Source organism: Thunnus maccoyii, chromosome 1 (genome assembly GCF_910596095.1).
Source record: "Thunnus maccoyii chromosome 1, fThuMac1.1, whole genome shotgun sequence".
Taxonomy (NCBI): Eukaryota; Metazoa; Chordata; class Actinopteri; order Scombriformes; family Scombridae; genus Thunnus; species Thunnus maccoyii.
Genome location: NC_056533.1, coordinates 24,522,359 through 24,543,874, shown reverse-complemented (window position 1 = coordinate 24,543,874; position 21,516 = coordinate 24,522,359). Strand labels below are relative to the sequence as shown.

Sequence of the window (21,516 nt, the reverse complement as noted above, 5' to 3'; positions counted from 1 at the left end):
AAACAAACATAAACTCTTCCACTGACTCTGCTTTTACTGGTATGACTCAGCCCTGTAGCTTCTTCAGTGACAACATTAGAAAACATAAAAACTTGGGGATTAAGAAATAGTCATGGTCATGCACCAGGAAATGACTAATTGGCTTATTGAGACATAGAGTATTAGTTGTCTAGATAAAAGTTCATGCTTTTAGCTTCTTCCCTGGCAGGGCTACATTACCAACCAGGCAAAGTTGAGTAATTCTGTTTGGGAAAATGGGAATATTCACAAAATAATGCACCATATAAACTGGCATAATAAGAGCAAAAAGATGGGTCTACCTAGGCCTCCTGATTACCAAGATGACCCTATAACCTGTGCTAATTGGAGTCCAATTCAATACTTTTGCTAGTTACATCGACAGCAAAGTCTTTGAAGACTCGGCAGACAAGATGTACGTGAGATGCACCAAATGCAGGATGTTCCTCTGCATAAACAAAGAGAGAAATTGCTTCCTGGATTATCATCACTAAAAGGAAAACTCAAGAAGTAACATGCAAGGAAATGACAGAAAAAGACAATAAGTTTTTAGATTTGCAGATATAGTTCAGATTCGTACGTTAAATCAACAAATAATTCCTACAAAGAATTTAAAAGCAAAGAAATACAAGAGCAATAACAGATCAAAGATTTGAGTTCAACTGTTCCATAGCTGAAATTAAAAAACAACAACACTCAGAGAAGTCAAGGGGTGACAGGAAAAGCAAAATTAAAAAAAAAAGAAGAGAGTTTTCTGTTTAATAGAAAATCTACTGAAATATGCCTAAAATCAACAAAAAAGTAAAACAAATACAAAATGAAATAAAGTTAAATATGTTGTTGGTTAAGGTGGAAACCTTTACATTTTAAATTGTCAAGTTTGACTGTTTTTCCACATTAAAATTGTCCTGCTGACTACTACAGTGGACATACTGTTAGAAAAAAAGAGGAAGGAGGACCAGAAGTTCACAGAAACAGTGGCAAATATTTAGATCATCGGGGACAGTTACGTTCAACAAAGGGAGGAAGCAGCACATGGGAAGTTCAGCAAGAAAGTTCAGTGGTTTTGGGAAAGGAGGAATGTGTTGGAGTGGTGTTGCTCCCCTTTTTATGCTGAGTTGGACAAACAGAATGTCCCTTCTATTCAGATTCAGATTCAGAAAACTTTACTGTCTGTTGTGACAGAAAATCCTCTAAGAGGTGGCTCAGCACAGAGATCACATAAGATATACAAAACCTATTCCTTGAACAAAATAAAATACACGGCACAAATAACTTAGACAGAATAAAATATATGGTACTAGTGTGTGAAAAGTGGCATAGTGCATGTGTGAGAAGTCATTGTTATGTCATTGTTTGTTTAAAATGCCTATGGCAGTGGGAATGAAGGAGTTCTGGTAAGTGGTTTTTTTTTTGGCCAGAGGGACTTTATAGCAGCGGCTTGATAGAAGTAGCTGGAAAGACTTGTGCAGGGGGTGAGTGGGATCCTTTGTAATGAGATTGGCTTTTCTTTCAACTGTTCAGGTATAGAGTACTGATAATTGAGTTTGGACTGTGGTTATTATACTTGCTTTGTTAACGATTCGGTAGAGCTTTGATTTATTCTTGACAGAGATGGAGTTGAACCAGGTTGTGATGTTGAAAATGAGTATAGATTCAATGAGTGATTTGTACACAGCTGTTAAAATGTCCTTCATGACAGACGTGTGTTGGGAGAAAGACAGAAGGCTGTCTATCTCTGTGCCCAGGTACTTGAAGGCCCCTACTATCTCCACTGCCTGCCTATTCAGCCTCAAGCGTTCAAAGAGAGGGTGGGGGGAATCAGATGTTTGCTTTCCCCCACAACACAGCTGTTTTGTCTTTGAGATGTTGAGCTCCAAGAAGCTCTCCTTTATCCAGGATATCAGGGAGTCTACTTGCCGGCGGTATGCAGACAGGGAGATCTCATCCTTCAAGTGGGCCACCGGGGCCATATCATCTGCGTATTTAAGAAATGAGATGTCATTGCTATTGCATGTTATATTGTTTGTGTAAATGGAAAATAGAATGGGGGATAGAACACAGCCCTGAGGAACTCCAGTGTTTAAAATCATGTTTTTGGATATAAAACCGTTGACCACATGTTGAGGCTGGTCCTGCAAGAAATCCTTTATCCATAGGATCGGTGTAGATCCAAATGACAAATCCAAATGGCAAACGGCTCCAATATTAATGTATATCAGTCTCTCATGTACTGACTGACAAAACATTACACTGTCAATCCAATGAGAAGATTAACTTTCAGCTTTTGTTTTTGTATCAGTTCTGTATATTTAGAGTAAGACAGTTGATTGAAAACTAAATTTTCCAGTTTGTTGATGCACCAATAAACAGAAGTTATTTGCCATTTTGGGTCCATATGGGGACAACATTAAACATCACAAGTTTCAGAAAGTCAAACTTTTTTCCAGCAAATTTAAAACTATACATAACTATATTCAAACCCTTTTGAGACTTTTTATACAAGTTGAGACTTTTAGGTCCTGCTTGTTTTTTTAGTTCTGGTCTCAGTCTCATGCTGTACTACCTAGGTACTGAACAAGAGTGAATTAGTAGAGTATGAGTAAGTTAATGGGAATCAAGTGAGGTACTGCTTGTTGGCTCAGTGCTTTATGATTAAAGGATAAAATCTCAAATCTCATATGCAGAGCCAAACCAACAATGAATCGAGCATCACATTTTCAGTTGTGGAGAGTAGTTCCGAGTGCGGCAGATACCACTGTGCATGTGTGGGAACGTGGTTCTGTTTACAGCAGGTTTGCTAGCTTGTTGTGCTACATATCACTTTGTAAATCAAGAGATTGACCTATGTGTTATATGTAGCTAGTGAAAGGTGTATTGTGTGCGTGTGTAAAGTCTGATATATATTATTCCTCTGCTGCACTGGGTGACATGTTTCTTCACCCCAGAGATAACGGTCATGTTAGCTTGTTCAGAAACAGCTTCAAAGACTAATAACAGTGACTGCATTTTCAGTCTCCTGAGAGTAGTTCTATGTATGGCAGACTACTGCAGTCTGAAAATGTGCTGCGTTCAAGACAACTCAGAAGTTGAACATTTCTGACCCCTTACTTGCATGGAACAAGTCTTTGGAGCCCTTTAAACTAATGTGACTATAATCTTTGAGGCAACTGTGTGGTTCACTGATAACAAAGGTAATCATAAATAATAAAATATGATTACACTCAGCTGCACAGCAATCGCACAAATATTCAGTTTCAGTGGAGTGGAAGCTATATGTACAGTTATTCATAACACACAGTGCACATGGATCAACAGTTTAAAATTTAAGTCTGGATATGGCGATCTGAGAAACATGCACATGAAGCTTGGTTTGGTCCAACTCCTCTGCATAGAGGGAATTGGCTGCTTGTGTTCATTTATTTATGACTCTGGTGTAAATAATTGACATGCAGGGTATTGGCAGTGAGTGCAGGTTTGTTGTTCATCATCACTCTTTTCCCTGTGTTATTCATTGGCTGTGATGATGTTGTACACCTATAATTGCTGCCAGTGACACCAAAAACTTTCAGATTTCATTGATTTGTTGGATTACTGAGAGTTGACACGGCAACAGTCGTCTGAAACTTATTTTAAAACAGGGCCATGAAATATCCGTTAAACCTTTTAGATCAGCTCACTTGCACCTCATGATTTTGATCCTGATTATTTATGGTAAAACACTTTTTTTTTTATCCATGACCCATCACTGTCATCTTTAGTTTGACGCGAGTTCGACCTTTACAAGTCACCTCCACCTTTAAGTTGATGTTTTTAACTATAGCAGTGAAGAATGCAGCATTGGCATGGACACAGTCTGTTCTGGGTATCAAAGTCTAACTATACAAGGCAGTGCACAACATGGTGCAACTTTGTCTCATTGTAACCCTTGTGTGGTGCAAAACCCTCCAGTGCCATCTGCTGCTCACTAGACTCAATTACATGATGGTTAGTCAATTCTCAGTCAAGAGACTGGTAGTTGCTCTGATGTCCTGTAGCCACAATACAGCTAGATTCATTTGTAAGACAACACAAAAACACCAACCATCAATCAGGTAATGACACCTTTATATTAAAAAAAAAAAAATAGGATAAAGATGGGGGGGGGGGGCATTCATTCATCACCACATCCATTTTCTTCTTTTTCAGGGGCAGTTGATATTGTACCTCCTCAATAGCGACAAGTTATGATGCAGCAGGTTTTCTGGATGAACATTTTGCAGTCAAAATAAGTGAAACAGTTTAGACATTTTTTTTTATAAACTTTATTCATCAATTGGGGAAGTTTAGTCGAACAGGCCGAATCCCATGTCGTCATCGGACTCCTCAGACTCTTCTTTCTTCTCTTCCTTCTTCTCCTCAGCTGGAAAACAAAAACCCCCACAAACTATTATTTTCTGCTATAATCACCACATTTGATGAACAGCTATGGTTATGAGGTCACAAACAATTCATGCATTCATTAGTAAATATTTCTTAAAATGTTAAGAAATTGTGATATTAATTTAAATGCTTCTTAAAGCAGCAAGAAATCACAGTACTTTTCCTCATTAAAATGTAATTATTACACCCTATTCTCCAAAATGTCCCGGCGTTTAAATTAACCCATTAATAAAAAAAAAATTAAAAGCTTCCATCAAATTATGACTTGTACCAGCCAAGTATGTCCTCAACCAGGGTTAAATTGTTTAGTTTTGTAACATTTAATTCCACAAAAAACAACTTATGATAATTAATAGATTTGGCTGCTTGTAATCATCCTAACGTCCAAGGTGAAGGCAAACGAACTGTGAGCCAAGTGTCATCGATGCTGACAAACTAGGTGCTAAGCAGTGATGCTCACCTGCAGCAGGGGCTGCAGCTCCGCCAGCGCCACCAGCCGCAGAGCTGGCAACGGCTACGGCACCGCCTGCTGGTACGCTGGCCAGCTTGCTGTAACCTGTGGAGACACAAGTTGGCACACATAAAACACAAGTGGTTACGCAGACACTCTGCAGCCAGAAACAGGTTAGAGGTCAGAAAACAGTATAATGATGACATTAAATATAATCTTACAATTTAGTTATAATACTTTGACAGCTTACATTCTTCTCCTGGCCTCAGAGTAATAACATTTGGTATTTGTTCTTAGACAGTGAAATCATTATCGGTGAGTCCAGCTTTCAGTATGATTTTCCAATTTCTTTTTGTCACTTCCGTGTTGCACAAGAATTTACCATCAATATCAAACTCCAGGAATCAATTCATGTCACCTCTACATTGTCCTTTGCATGTCATGGGATGCACTTCTGTTTCTCCAGGTTAAGATGCATTTTAATAATTCAGGTGCATTTCAATATCAAAATCCTGCTTGGTGCTGTTTAACACCACACAAATATCCTTTCATACACCAAATACTTTAAGATTTATCATTTTTAATTATTTATAGTATTTCTTATCATCTGGTATTTTCAGTATTTTATTACCAGACTTTGTGTCATTTAACAAGTTTGTTGTTTTTTTTTTTTTAATCTTTTTGCATCAGGACCTGAGTAATATTCATTTTGTTTCTTTACATGTACAATATGCTGGACTGACAATAAAAACTTTGAAATCGTTGATGAATGGCACACTCACCTGTGGCGATCACCTCATCCACATTCTTGCCTTTGAGCTCAGAGATGACCTGTTGAGCAAGAGATCAACTTTGAGAATATCACAAGAGTAATAACTAGCTGCTGGTAGAGACATGCTGCCACAACGCCATGATGAAGCACAACAAAAAGCAGTTTGTACCTTCTCCATGCGTGTGTCATCAGCCTCAATGCCTACGCTGTCCAGGATCTTCTTGAGGTCGCTGGCTGCGGGGCTTTCATTGCCACCAAGGGCAGCGAGCAGGTAAGCAGCAACGTAACGCATCCTGCGAAAAATGTTTTAAAAAATTACGTTCATAAGTTGAAAAATTCACTGACCAGAAACAAAGCAGCAATATAAACAAGTTACTAAATGAATGTTACAAGTATTAGCCTACTAAATGAAAATAAATCAACAACACTGCAAAGAGCAAATTCAAACATGGTATTGCTGCAAATTTAAGACAGGCTTTATTTGCTTATATTATCAGATTGAAAGGACTCTAGATGTGTATAATGTACTTTAACGTTACTTAGCACTTCGTTTAGCAAAATAACTGTCTTCAAGATTTCTTGCTACCAGCTTAGAGCATTTCTGTACTTCTCTCTTCCTTGCAAAACAATTCTAGGTCAAAATTATTCTTAGGTTCCCTTACATAAATTTCCATTTACATCTACCCAAATACTTTTCCAATAAATTAAGGTCTGGGAAATGTGAATGAGTGTCAAAAAGCTTTCAGATCTTGGTTTGTCACAGCTGACTTTGAGATACATAAAAGTTAAATGAAAGGCTTTCAATCCCTTGTGGCAGTATAAACATTTTACTTAGCAGATGTGTAATAAAATTCGAAATGTTGCACTTCTTAAAGCTAATTTGCGGATTTACCTGTAGTATGAACAGTAAATACTGTTAACAGTGTAATTTAAAGTTTGAGCACTCCGTAGATCATGTTAATTACTTTTATAATCGTAGTTACAAACTGTAGTTGCATCTGATAATTAGCATGTTTATCTCTCAATTTTCAGTCTATATAACACGGTTTAGAGCAGATTTTTTTTTGATCGTGTTACATGAAGAGATGGTCCAGCATAAAATGTAAGCATCTCATGTATTAATACAGTACAGACAGCTTCGTCTCAGCAAATATTGAGCCTAAAAGTCCTTTTTTTAAAGTCCAGTCACATTTCTCTGATATTTTCTCCAAAATATGACAATTACAGCTGGTTTTACGTCTTCACCATGTGGCGGTTGTCTTCAGTGCCGTTGCCGTTAGCTAACTTAGCCGCTAGCAACGTTGCCGTGCTTAAAACTACTCAATTTTGTTAAAATAACGCTTTTTAAGGTTTGAAATCTACCAAAGTTAGTTGTTTACGTCTTTCCTTGCATACCACGCTTATTCTCACACTGATTTTGCAATTTAAAACATTATAAAAAGCCACTCACTTGAGTTAGACGGGCGGGCGCGTGTTCACTCCGAGGTTAGCACGGACAGAAAGGAAGATACGTCACAGAGTGAAACCGGAAGAAACCTCACTTCTTCTTCGGTTTTAATTAACGACCGAAAGCAAGTAACCCGCCACCTGCTGCACCGGAGAATATGTCGTTATCTTTTGCATTAAACTGTTATAAGTTCAACACACTTGCATGTAACAGACGCTGTTTACACGTCATCTATGCACAGTGGTGGAAGAAGTATTCAGATCCTTTACTTAAGTAAAAGTACCAATACAGTGATGTAAAAATACTTCATTAGGCCTACAAGTAAAAGTCCTGCATGAAACCTTTTAAGTAAAAGTACATAAGTATTAGCAGCAAAATGTACTTACAGTATTAAAGTAAAAATATTCATTTCGTTCCTCTGAGTGATATATCATTATATGACATCATTAGATTATTAATATTGAAGCATCAGTGTGTAAGCAGCATGTTACTGTTGTAGCTGCTGGAGGTGGAGCTAGTTTGAACTACTTTATATACAGTTAGCTAGTTTAGTCCAGTGGTTCCCAACCTAGGAGTCAGGCCCCTCCAAAGGGTCAACAGATAAATCTGAGGGGTCGCAAGATGATTAATGGGAGAGGAAAGAAGAAAAAACAAAGTTCTGATACACAAATCTATTTGCGGTTTTTGGATTTTTTTCTCTAATCTTTGATTTTTGGGGAAATATTGGATCATTTGAACATTTATTGAAATTAAACTATGTAAGAAGTTTAGAGGGGAAAAATCACTATTTGGTGGAGCTGTTAACAATTCATCTGAAATGTGACCTCGACTACACACTGCTTTTTGTAAGATGTCAAAAGCCAAAAAGGGTTGGGAACCACTGGTTTCATTTTTAACAATGTGTTATATATTAAAAGTTTGTTATATTATCCATTATATCAAATCTTCATCTAAAAAATAACTAAAGCTGTCAAATAAATGTAGTTGAGTAGAAAGTATAATATTTCCCTCTGAAATGTAGTGGAGTGGAGCTTGATACATAAAATGTAATTGTCAGTATCTTCACTGTGTCAAACTGGTTTGTGTTGATGTTATGTCTCCACATCACAATTATGTCTTTTTCAATTACAGGTTATTCCTTTTATGACATTGCAAAAACAGTTAATTCACCTTTAAGCTGCCTGTATCTTTTGATCTTAGCAAGTGCTGACAACTTTTTCAGACTACTGCCTTACAACAAACTATAAATGTTCTCTAAACACTTGTGTGTGTGTGTGTGTGTGTGTGTGTGTGTGTGTTATTCTGTTTATTAACATGAATCAATGCTCCTTCCTTGTCTGCTCCTACTGCTGATTTGGCTCCTGATCCAGTTTGGCCTCCTGCTTCATCCTCAGCTCCTGCTGCTGCTGCTGCTGCGTTTGCTCCTGGGTGTGATTGATTTTGTGAACCAACTCCGCAATGGATTGCATCCACAGTATGACAAACCAGCAGCTGTGCTCCAGTCTCAAGCTGTAGTGTGAACAACCAGCTCTAATGAATCGCTGTCACGTGCACCGTTTGGTTCCAGGCAACCAGCCCTGAGCTCCTCTTACAGAGCTCTTCTCAAACATCGACAGTATTGTGTGGATGCATCTGGGTGAAAACCTTTTTAAAAAACAAACACTACAACCAAGCCTGATAAATAACTAGATGTTTGGAGATGACACCAAAGTCTACAAACCAACCTTCTCTCCCAAGTTTACATAATTCACAAACAGAGACAAAGGGCAGAAACTACAGTTGAAAAGACCCTTTTTTTCCCCGGCAGACATTTCTACTTTTCAAACACAGGTGTAAGTGATCAAGTCTTGTCATATGACAAGTCAAAATATCTGCTGTGAAAAAAGATTATGAAACTGATTCATTTGGGGACAAAAATAAAATAAAAGTACTCTGATGTTTAGCAGCCAAGCAACAAACAACATGTAAGGAAGCTGGAGAGACATTTGACAGGGAAGAAAAACTGGTGACGTTCATCAAGCGAACACATCAGTCAAATCCAAAACAAGCATCTTTTGCTCTCAAGATTACTGTTAATATAGCACAAGTGCCTTGTGTCTTTTGTGAAAATTTGGAAAGTTTCATTTCATTTTTCATTGTGCAGCAGCATATAATAATGAGGAATATGTGAAAAAAGACATGCAGTTCATGTATTTAATGTCTTTTCAGTAAAAATCAACACTTACATGTTGTTATATTGGGGGGTTGCCAGAAAAAGTTTGGGAACTACTGCATATCAGGTGTTTCTGTCATTCCCTCTTCTGTAATGTCTCCATGTATTCCTGATACATGGTTTCTAATTGCGAAATTGTGGATTTAATGGGAAAAAATTGAATTTTACTTCATTTTACAAAATAGTTTAAGTCCAACTGTCACATCCATTAAGTTACAGCTGCCAAGATGTTTTCACAAAGTTTCCACTCCTGTCACTGAAGTCGCTTCCTGCTTTTTCTCACAGTTAAGTTGAGACAGATGCAGCAGTGAGAGACGAGCATTTAAGTGGACGGAAAACATTTACTGAAGTTCCTGCAGTCCACATCAACAAGAGAGCAAACTGTTTCAATCGTTCAGTCTTGAGCCCTACATCAAAAAGAGCTCTTACTGTGTGTTGTGTGCGTGCTCTTGATGTCAAATTTACTTACAGTGATACATCTATCATTTGTGTCAACCATGACAGTTCTCATAAAGAGTACAGACTCTATTATGCAGCCTACCTGCAGCATGAATATTCAGCTAAAAGAACAGATAAATCTTACATATTCAGTATAAAATCTGAACTTAATGACAGGAGACATGCTTATAAAGATATTGGTTTTGGTTGTTCTGGCGGACATCTAAAATAAATGTGACAGACACTCAAGAAGACATTCAAAGGTCATTAATTTAAGCACTGTTTATTTAGCCTCCAGTCCAATTATTAAGTTCTACATCACAACATTTTACATTCCACATCAATGTAACACAGTAAATCAGATAACAAACCGGAGAACACAAAATAACAACAACACAATCTACGACGTAATAATCCTAAACAAGCACTGACTAAAACGTTTCAAAGCATTATCAAAATTTTCACAGAGGTTGAAAGTTTGGTCTTGGTACTAGAAAGAAAAGAAAAATCAGTTCAGATGTCAGAAAAGAGCGCTGATCCAGGCCAGTTTATCTGTTCAGCCTCAATGTCCGTACAGATATAAGATCAATAAGTCGCCTTCCTGCGTCAGTGCTGCTTTTCTGAGAGACTTTGCTGATATGGCCCTGGTACACAGCCAAAATGGAAGTACCAATCATTCCTGGAATTTCTTTTTTAGGAAAATCACTTATAAAAATTGAGAAAAATATCAAAAGAAAACTATTATAAAAAATACTCTATTGACCATTCCAATATATAGACAAGGAAAAACGGGTAGAAAGTTGACGGGTACTTCACAAAATTCTGCAAACTAAGTCAAACGACGGTCAGTGACATTCAGTGGAGAGTGTGCAATATCAATTACAAGTCTCATTACATTTTTTTTCCTGATGAACAATATGTGTGTGTGTGTGAGAGAGCAGTGAATCTAACCAGCTAATTTGAGATAAAACACAATTAAGAGACAAACTATACATTATATTAAGACATTTCGACTTTTATGTACACTCTTGACACTTCTGCTAAATTTTCTGCCTCAAATAAAAAAAAAAAGGAAAAGAAAAAGCTCAAAGTAGCCTATGAATGGTCTATTACTAACCACATCTCACATAAGCCTATTGTTCCACATGCATCCTGACAATCATTAATTAAATGGCAAGGCTGTTATCACAGGGAAATTCTCACTGCAACAAGTTGACAGTGATCAATATGTGAATGTTGAAATATCAAAACATTGTAACTGTCTCGCAACGTTACGTAAATCCAATGTGTCTTAAGTGCGACGTTTCCAAAAATTGTCGAATTACATTCGATGTTTCTCCACATAGCCTCGGAGAAGTCGTTCTCAATTGACATTCTACAGTAAAATGATGAAGATTTTGCACCATGTCAGGAAATTTCCAAACGTTTTAAATGACTTTGCATAGATTATCGATTTGCATTCAGTTTTTGCAGTACCGTGTGTGTTTTATTATCATACTTTTTCCTAAAATTCTGCATTTTTCATAGGAAGTCATGGATAACATGGAGCATCGAGCATCAAGCATCATCGTGTATCATAATTTTCTTGCAATAAATAAAGATAATATGGCCGTTGTACCTTACAGTTAAAACAGAGTTTTGAGTTGACATGAAGGGTGATAATGGATACATGTAGAGACTATTACAAATAAAAAACAACATGCCAAGGAGTGATTTGTTTGCTCCAATTTTACATTGAGAAAATTGCAATTTCATCATCAATTGATACTCATTTTCTTAATATGAAAAAAGCCATTCATTTCCACATTTTGACCTGATATTCTCAGTACCTAGTGACCAATTCGGGACTTTATAAAACATTTTAGAGTGATGCATTTAGCGGTGGCCAAATGGTTAAAGCCAATTGTCTCTGAAAGGTTACAGTTAGATGCACACAATATCACATTTTTTCAACTAAAGTATTGATACTTGAATTAGCTGGAGCGACTTAGAAGTGGTGGATAAAATGGCAAAAACACCAACAGAGGTGAAGAATAACTCTAGAGTACCTACATCACAAAAGCAGTAATTAGTAATTATGGAGCAACATATAATAATAACAGTTATGTGCCACCTGCAAACTGACACACCTGACTGAATATCCACAAAATGCAAATAATATTTGCAGACTGGTTCAACATTAGAGGACAAATAGTTCAGGACTTGCAGGAAAGACTGAAGCTGCGCCGAAGATAAAGTGGTGCTGCTTTCATATTCTGTTGTGTGTTTCTGTTACTTTATCCACCATCCACTGAATTTCAACATCAGTTAATGAATCACTACCGAACTCCTGTCTCAATTATGTGATGTACCAATCCTGAGACTGGACAATAGTATGGCTTACACAGCTAAAACCTTGTTCACACGTTCTACTGTTTACAGGGATATTTTGTAGTCAAAACCTATTTTTTCCTCTTTACTGGGAAAGCAAAGCGAGGTTTCTAAATACTCTTTTGTTATTTTATATTGATTAACGTAATTTACAGAAACCCATGACTTGTGGACTTGTTTGATTTACATATTGTATGTAAGCATAATGACAGGATCGGGACTTCTTAATGAAAAAAAGATCAGAATTGTTGTTCTTTTAGCCATTAATATTCCAGGAGAGTTTTCTCATGATGTAAGAAATATCAATAAGACAGCTAAACATGCACAAACACTTAAAAACTATAAAAAACTTTCTTCATAGGTGTTTTTGTGGACATAGGAGTGAAGCCTACATATACAGTACTGTGTGTCGGGGTTATTGACACCATTTTGATGCTTCAAACCGCCGATTAGACCAACATAGCTGTTTGGCAGTATTTAGTGATAAAATGTTTGTCTTTATCGCTCCTTTTTACATCATGTGCAGTTTGTTATATTACATACAGAGTACATGGGTGCCACTAAATAGTTGGTTTTAATGAAGCAAAGACGACTGAAAAATGCCAACAATTTGTAAGCAGGGTGATAAATCTGTAGTGACACGTTACAAAACATCTCAATTTATTGCTTTTCTAATCTATTGAAATCTGTGGGCTTAATCTAGTCTTTCAATGGAATACAACCATAATATAATAAAAGTAAGTGGTAATTTAAATTTTAACATATTTTTCAGTTCATCACTGGTTTTATCTGTAAGATTAACCTCAAGTCTGTTAAAGATGTCAATGGTGCCAGGATAGAAAAGTTCAAATGTAGTAAATGTTTCATTTAACACACACTCTTTGTTCTGCAAGACTCTAAGTAAGAAAATGTTAAAAATGCACAGAAAATAAAAACGAATGATATGCCAATGCAATACATTTACAGCATAAGCCACTAAACACTGTGTGAAGCCTTGATGAATAAGCAGTGACCACATACAGCATGTGTGAGATCAACACCTGTGCTCACATTAGGCATTATGTGACTTAAAGCGATCGCTTGATATAATGAACGTCTTATTTTTCACTTCAAACTGTCACTAAATGATGCTAACAATGCTAACGAGCGGATATTATCAAAGATGAAAAGATGTGTTGTGTAACTGATTTCTCATCGAGTTTTGCAGCTGGCGTTCCGTCAAGACAAATGAATCAGTAGCTGGACAGGTTTCATCTCATGTCACGCTGACTGCAGGGTTTGTGTTTATAAAGGCTGATGATGAAAGTGAAAATGAGAGTCTCTGTAGCAGCAAGAATTTAGATCATGCACTGCTGAGCCCCCATTACGCCACTTACAGAACCTGCTAGAGTTCACAAACCCCACAGTGCACGCTGAGCTTTTTATAACATGGCATGACATTAAGAAAACTAACGAGGGTAAGCCCAACAAAAACCTTACAGATAATCCGTCCCTTTTGTTCAGGAATGTCCTTCCAGTGGTTTCCCTTATTTTAATCAAATATACAACTATTTCTGATTAAGTCAAACTGTCATAAACTCCTCCAAAGCTTCCCTATGACAGAAATATCTGTGGAGTGGCGATAAAAAAAAAAACTGCATCTTTTTTTTAGTTTGCACAATCACGTTTTACAGGATGTTTAACAAATCAAATGATCTTTGAAAATAACAGCTGCAAAGTGTGTAGTGATTCCTGCCACAAGCATTTAATAACCAATCTTACTTTTGACTTTAAACGATCAAAGAGAAAAAAAAAAAAAAGTAGAACCGTGAACACAGTACATGAGATAAACATGTTTGCCCTGAGGCACTTGGTAGTGGCTGTGATAAAAGAATTAAAAACACTACCTTTCCAGTCAAAGGAGTTCTGAAGTTGATCTCAAAAGTTGCATTCAAATTGTCAATTCAAAAATAATGCACAAGGTGTGAGTGACCACCTACAGTGACAATCATAATTATTCTAGTATTCTCCTGGAGTTGTAGTGTCCAGTACAGTAACAGTAGTGAATATTAAAAATGCTACAGAAAACGGTAGAAGCACAATATACAGTAAGTGTGAGTATAAACTAAAACTAAACTCGGGTATATTTGTTATGCTTTTCGGGCAGGAAGATAAGAAAGAGACCAGAACAGATGGCCGGAAGGCTAGAAGAGGAGAGACATGGGAGCTGGGCATCAACATGGGGAAATCCTACTGGGGATAGTTGTTCTGTTGCCGGCGCTTCGCCGACCTCATTTTCTCAAAGCGGGACTCCATTTCCTCTAGGACTTTGGGGGTGTACCTTACTACCAGCTTCACTGTGCCCTGAGCTGCTTTAAGGAGTTCCACAGCTTTCTCGTGGTGCTCACCTTCCACACTCTGGAAACACAGAAAAACAAAATGTACATTAAGATTTTATCACAAAGAGGCACCAGCGCTGTAGCAAAGGCTACAGTTTTTATAGGGTTGTAATCAAAGAGCAATATACTGTGAGCAAGTGCTAAGCTCAAGATCAAAAGGCTTTGGAAGAAACAATGACGTCATTATTTTACAAGTATCAGTGTGATCGTAGCTGCAGCCTACGATTTGGCAGCCTGGTTCAACGTATCATATAAAAGTGTGTAATTTGGAACTTTTAATGAGAGAGTAAACAGAGCAATAAACAAAGTCGACTGGATGATTGTCTTCTGGCTGATCTTGAATTTTACAACTACCTAGAGGGAAGCAAGTAGCAACAATTATCGCTGCTGAACGTTGTAAACAACTTGGACAAGCCTTAAGATGTAGTTTCTCTGATAGCTGGAGTTGAGAATCTGCTAATTGGTAAAAGGCCATTGTTTATCAGCTTCAACTAATACAGTGAGCTAACAAGATGATGAAAATGTGTATCTTTTCTAGGTGAGCACACTGAAAATTGAAGTTACAGGCTGTAGCTCAACCCGGCTCTTTGCTAAAGAAGCAGTGGTGAGTTTTGGTGCGTCAGTGCAGATTTTGTCTGGGCATTAAAATGACAGGATTCATGGTGAAAACAGGCAAAGTTCCCCTTGAATAGGAGACAAATCTTTAGGTTAATCAAATGTCAGTGCATATATATTTAGCAACCTCAACAGAAAAAAATATTTCTACATCACACACACGTTACTTGTGCATGGAAATCTAAACTGCGACTGTTTATGTCCATTTTAACATCTGGCTGCAAAACCAATTTCTCAAAAGAGATAATGTAGCTGAGCCATCAAAAGTGTCTGTTCTGCTCTCATATATTAATCAGATATTAAAATGCATGTCATTAGACTGAATTGTATGCCACGCTAAAGCATTAAATGTCAAATTCCTGTAGTAAATGACGAGTGTTAATTGAACATACCACCCCGTTAACGGAGAGCAGCTGATCGCCTCTCTTCAGGCCCCCGTGTCGGTCAGCGATGCCTCCTGGGATGATCCGTGAGATGTAAATAGGCGAGTTTTGCTCCTTTCCGCCCATTATATTGAAACCCAAACCTTCTTCTGTCTTGGGCAGTTCCACGACACGTGGATGCGAGTGTCCCTCACTTGCCGCAAAAGCTGCCACAGTAGCCTATAAATTAATCAGTTGTGTTAATGTTGTTAATGCTTTAACAATATACTGTGTTTACTAAAATGTGAAGTGTTCAGCTGACAGAGTTTTAAGAAACAAATGATCTGAATTAAAAACACACAAAAAGAGGTGTGTGAATCACATAAATGGGATTTGATTTGGGTCTACCTTGGCTGTGGCGTTGGCTCTGACCTCAGGACTGCTGTTGATGTCCACTGTTTCATACACATGCTCATAAACCTGAAGACATGATTTCTGTCAATATTTTGTCACATCTCAGCTACAAGTAATCAAACCAAAGTCTGTGTGTAACACTAGACGGAAAAAGTGAAGTAATGCCATCTAACAATTCAGTGTTTTAACACTAATAAACTCACTTCTCTGACAGCATTACAGAATTCACTCTGTAAGACCCTCTGCAGCGCCTGCAGCTTCTGAGGAGGCACTTCCCCCGTCCTCTGAAGCTTATCGAGCAGTTCAATTGCACGGTTAATATCTGTCAACCATAAGAACACATGCACCACCATCAAGGTTAAAACTGGTATCTGCAAACGGAGACATTCACAAAAGGCATCTGGAGGTCCAGTTTAATCCACACAAATGTAAGACACAGGGATGCAATTGCTTTTGAGTGAAAAAGTGGGAAAAGTCTAGTGATTATCCATTTAATCTTTTGATATAATTTAACCAAATATAAACTACAAAATCTTAAATGTCTGGCAATTAACCAAAGTCTAAATTAATATCTAAAATTGCTCATTTACTCTGATTAAAAGCCAAAAAAAAAATAATAATACAAAACATAATAAATATCTCCATGGGTAGTTTAGCCATGAGAAAACCTGAGCATGGGACTATTTCTTCATTTGTGAGATTAGATTTATAACGAAGTGCACTAGATTTATTCTTATTATAAACATTTTGTCTAAGTATGGAAATTTGTTGTTTGTTAACAGCCTTGTTGATCTTCCATAAACACAATAAAACATGTCGCTACAGAAGAGTAAATATAGTGCCATGTGTTAAACTGTACGTATTCAGTAACTTTCAATGTTATCAGACAATTTACTGCTTTTTTTTTTTTTTTTTTAAACAAATGAATAAATTCCACTGTCACCACTTAGTACCTGGAACAAACATTATCCTTTTCTCTGTCTAAATTAGGGCTGCAACTAATGATTATTTTCACTATTGATTAATCTGTCTATTATTTAATTGATTCATTGATTAGTTGATCTAGGAAAAGGTCAGACAATGGTGAAAAACATTGATCACTATTTCCTAAAGCTCAAGGTGACACCTTCAAATGTCTTGCTTTGACCACAACCCAAAAATATTTAGTTTTCTATCATTGAGGACTAAAGAAACCAGAAAATATTCACATTTGAGAAGCTGGAAACAGAGATTTTGGACATTTTCTTCTTCTTAAAAAAAGAGAATCAAAGTGATTAATCGATTACCTAAACAGTGGCGATTAATTTAATAGTTGACAACTGATTGCTTAATCATTGCAGTTTAAGTGTAAATAACAATAATAACCGTACAGAATTGCGTTTACAAGCACAAAAACAAGTGTGAGACCTTTTTGCTCCAATATTCTGTTAGTAAAGGTGTAAATATGTTCGTATTTTGAGATTCTTCTTTCTTACTAACATGGTTATGACAAAAAACTTATTATTATTGTCTCGATCTCCGGCTTTGCTAACGATACTGTAAATTCATTCAAACTCGACTAACGTTTCTGAACACTACTTAAGCATTTCATTGCATCAAGCAACGTGGTAATTCTTCTCCACATACATTAAAGTATGCTTTATAACAGAGAGTAACGTTACATGTGTGGACTTCTGTTTAAAGCCATCTGGGGTTTTCTCTGCTGTCCATCCAGCAGCTGCTATCTGTTAAAGCTAATCTCAGCAGTTTTAGATATTTGCAAGACTTGGGGTTGAAAATAAGTCTTTTGTTACAAAATGTTTAAATCCCACCTGCCCATCCTTGCTGCCAGTCAAGATGAAACTAGAGATTACAACTTAATGAGGCCACATTTCTTAATGTTAACGTACGTGGAACCTTTAACAAACAAGCTATCACAGCTGATCACTGTTAGCTTCAATTAGCTCAAACTAAAACATTGTTACCGTACAAACTATTACTGCCTTCCTCACTACCGAAAATAGATACAATGAATGAAAACTGTACACATTTGCCATCTGTAAGGCATTGTTAACGCAACATTTGGTGACTGAACGAAGATATATGCAGTCAAAAGCAGCAATCACCAGCTGTATTAGCTAACGTTAAGCTAGGTTATTGTATCACAACAAATATTTCGAAGCTAACGCTAGCTAGCCAATTAACTTTACCTCTCTCCAACCGCACAGGCTCCCCAAGCGATGCCATCCTTGAAATGAGAGTCTATTTGGTGTCAGATAGATATTGCGTTAAACGCCAGATATGGAAAACTAAAGTTGGTAATCCTAGCTAACGTTACGTGCGCTTAACCGAGACGATAAATCAGATTAGCCAAGTTAGCCGGCTAGGCTAGCTGCCAGTGTCATGGTGCGTTCAGGGAATCCTCGAAAACTGAAAAAAAAACGAATTCACCTTGTTATTTTCAGTAGTTTCTGGATGTGCGTGAGCAAACATTGAAGGCCTCTCCTTTAAACTATTCTGTATCATCAGTCAATGTTTTAAATTATTTTCTCAAAATAAGTCCTAAATGAATTCTACATTCTGAAATATTGCAGAAGTAATTATGTGTTTATGCAATATGTCATTCCTTTTGTACATATATCACAATTTAATATGTCAGAATCAAAATGTAGCGGGCAACAGAAATTATCTCCATTCATGAGGATCCTTCTTTCTAACACCTTTTGTGGCCTCTGTATATTTCTTTTCTGGTGTTAATTCCCTCTTTAAAGGTTGAATAATACTGCAATACTCCACTCAAAAATGTGTTTTTCTTCATGTTCCTTCAGTTGGATGTTTGAGCTTCGCTGTGCAGAATGACGTATGTGCAGAGTTTGACACTAGAAGGCTGTTTTCACATTCATCTGCTGAAAGTGGAAAGTTTCTCTGTGCTCGCTGAAGATCGAAGTTAAAGGGGTTCTACACTTCGAGCATGATTTGTGACCTTGATCCTGGTCCAGTATTCAACTTACACAAGTGTGATGTGGAAACTTGAAGCCTCCATTGTTCATACAGTGAGAATGGACTTTTCAGTGAATCTTGTGTCCAGCAGTCCAGCTTTTGAGAATTAAACTATTTAAATATGAATAGATTCTGGATTTTTGATGAGGGAGAAGGAATAGATGTAATTTTAAGAATTTCTAAATGCGTAATTACACTTTTTTGTGGAAAAAAACACACAAATGATTATTCACAGCAGAGTTTTTTTTTTAAATATGTTTTAAAATACGTCTGGAGGGGATCTTTAAGTATAGGCACTGGGTTCTGTAAATTCTGTTTAATGCTGACAGGAGATGTGGACAGGGGTCCTTCTTCAGGTGTCAGAACCTTGTGTTCAGCCCACTGGAGGTCCAATTCACCAAAATCCAGGAATAAAGTGATGGAAGGTGCCTGCTTTGTGATCCCATTCTCATGTCACTGTATAATGATCACACAGTCAGCAAGCTTCCATGGCTTAGAGCATCCTTTATTCAACAGCTGTACTGAGCCTCTGCATGGATGCTCATGGCTCAAGGGAATGTGGCATTAAAACCTGGGTATCAGTAACAAGGGACCAGAAGCCTCTTTGGAATAGTCTCCCTACTGCCCCCCGCTGGCTGGCTGCAGGACATCTTGAAACTCTGCAGAGAGCACACTCTGCAGGAAACTGCTGCTTCACCACTCTCTTGAAACATCCAAGCATGCCAGGTCTCACCACACCCTGATCTATGACATCACACAAGGTGTTTGCCTTTGACAGCTGATGGAATACACCTGCTGTGACATCACAGATTGGGGAGCGGCCAGAGGTGCCAAACACTTGAGGGTATGAGCCAGAAAGAGTGAAGCAGCAGCAACTTTACTCCTTTTATTTTGGTACAATATGTGATAGACCCATTGTTTGAGTAGAAATGTTGAGTTTGGTTTTCATCTCGTTATTGTCTTTAAGCTTCAGCCACAGCTTTGGGTCAAATAAATACTACATATACTATAAGATTCATTCATATGCATGATTTATAGTCACAAAAGACAATATGGGCTTCATTCTGGCACTGCTCAAACACAACTAGTCACTTTGCCCATTCATTTATTAAGTGTGTGATTGAAGTTTTCTATTACTTAAACTAGGTTTAACAGAAATTGCTTTAGGCAAGCCTAGATCATTATTTTGAAAATGCGTCTGTTTGATTTATTATTCTGCATGCCGAGGATGTGTCAGTGCTCAGACATGTTGACTGAATATCACTAAATCCTTCTAGTTCTATCTTAAGGTGGATTTTTTTGAAGAGCTAAGCAGAGCAACTGCTTGAATGACTTAAGATAATGCTTATTCTTACTTGTTCCCACCAGGCATGACAGTATCTCTTATTGGACATTTGAGAGACATTATGATTATAATCTTTCTCAGAGGTGGCATAGAGACTCTCTACTGTCCTCACAGCTGCAGTATAATAAAAGTAACTCACAGCACCTTCATCAGGCTCCTCTGGATGATCCGAGAAAAATTGTGAAGAAAGTGAAGCATCTTTTTTTCTCTGTTCAGAAAATCTGTTTCCAAATTCCCAAATCTTCTCTTCAGAGGTCACACTTACCTTCAAGTTGATGAAGAAGAAGTAAAATGAGGCAGCTGGGATCACATGTAGCACAAATTTCAGACGTAACTGAAGCTTGTGATGAATCTTTGTATATTTGTGATATATGAGCATTCCCTTTGTCTCAAATGTTGTATTATGGATACCTTTGAACGTGTTTGTATGATATTGAGGAGAAACGAAAGTAAAAAATGTATTGTTATCCTACTACGACCTCACCATGTATTGAGTTATAGTCTGCTGGAGAGAATGTTGATATGAAGCTGCAGTCAGAGAGGCTTTTCCTTCAGATCAGAGTGACCGTACAGCTGTTTAAACACCCCGATGATTGTCCTTTTGTAAAATATTTAAATATGAGATCACCATGTGTTGATAAGAAAATGGTGGTTGTATATTTTTAATGTACACAAATGGGTGGGTGAATCCATCACTGTCAAAGTCGGGTATGCCTCGTGTGCACCCGTAGCCTACTTATGCTAGTCTTCACTTGTACGTGTGGGCGCTTTTCTTGTCATGTTATGTTGTTGTAATTGTGAGATATCACATGCAGCTGGAATAATAATTATGTAAATCTCTGAATGAACACAAAACTATCAAAGGACATGTGTTTGTGTTCCAATAATGAGCTGGTGGGGAGCAGGAAGTAATTTTTTCACCTTTTCCCTAATAAAAATAACACTGAATAACACCCAGGCCTGCAAATGATAACATCTTTGCCACCAATAACACATAACTGCTTGAATTTCGCATGTATTTGCCAATGCACTGACTCCTCTGCTATGGCAAATACTCTGTGTTATTATCTCACAGGCTGTAAATGTGTGAAATAATTTCATTGGTTATCATGGAAATCCTGGTCATTTTCATTTTGTAGTTTTACGCTTCAGAAACGTGGCAGCGTTGGTGCGCATGTATGTGTGTGCATGTGTGTGCCTGCCTGCCTTCCTGCCTGTCTGTACAATAAAGTTTGTCCTGCCTAAAAATGCACTGTTGAAACTTTATCGACATTGATTTTGTTTTTCAGTTGC

General features: G+C 37.4%; 2 protein-coding genes across 2 annotated transcripts; both read right to left on the bottom strand.

Annotated features, from left to right (window-relative positions):
• Positions 1-4,302: 4,302 nt before the first annotated feature.
• Positions 4,303-7,220, bottom strand: rplp2l (ribosomal protein, large P2, like). Its single transcript, XM_042410530.1, has 5 exons — positions 7,114-7,220; positions 5,833-5,956; positions 5,674-5,722; positions 4,901-4,996; positions 4,303-4,420 (listed from the first exon to the last, which is right to left on the bottom strand). Exons 2-5 carry the CDS (start codon positions 5,953-5,955, stop codon positions 4,344-4,346), a joined length of 345 nt encoding a protein of 114 aa, XP_042266464.1. The 5' UTR covers position 5,956; positions 7,114-7,220; the 3' UTR covers positions 4,303-4,343.
• Positions 7,221-10,027: 2,807 nt separating this feature from the next.
• lin7c (lin-7 homolog C (C. elegans)) lies at positions 10,028-18,310 on the bottom strand. Its single transcript, XM_042416589.1, has 5 exons — positions 18,089-18,310; positions 16,103-16,221; positions 15,894-15,965; positions 15,516-15,725; positions 10,028-14,527 (listed from the first exon to the last, which is right to left on the bottom strand). The coding sequence occupies exons 1-5, from the start codon at positions 18,123-18,125 to the stop codon at positions 14,360-14,362; spliced, it is 606 nt and encodes a 201-aa protein (XP_042272523.1). The 5' UTR covers positions 18,126-18,310; the 3' UTR covers positions 10,028-14,359.
• Positions 18,311-21,516: the final 3,206 nt, after the last annotated feature.

Excerpts from the sequence above, each read along its gene's own strand:
- lin7c (XM_042416589.1), bottom strand. The coding sequence starts at position 18,125 with ATGGCATCGCTTGGGGAGCCTGTGCGGTTGGAGAGAG. Across the intron at positions 15,726-15,893 it reads GAGCCAACGCCACAGCCAAG|GCTACTGTGGCAGCTTTTGC; the intron begins GTAGACCCAAAT and ends ATTAATTTATAG. Across the intron at positions 14,528-15,515 it reads TGCTCTCCGTTAACGGGGTG|AGTGTGGAAGGTGAGCACCA; the intron begins GTATGTTCAATT and ends CTGTGTTTCCAG.
- rplp2l (XM_042410530.1), bottom strand. The coding sequence starts at position 5,955 with ATGCGTTACGTTGCTGCTTACCTGCTCGCTGCCCTTGGTGGCAATGAA. Across the intron at positions 5,723-5,832 it reads ATGACACACGCATGGAGAAG|GTCATCTCTGAGCTCAAAGG; the intron begins GTACAAACTGCT and ends CTTGCTCAACAG. Across the intron at positions 4,421-4,900 it reads AGCTGCAGCCCCTGCTGCAG|CTGAGGAGAAGAAGGAAGAG; the intron begins GTGAGCATCACT and ends TTTGTTTTCCAG.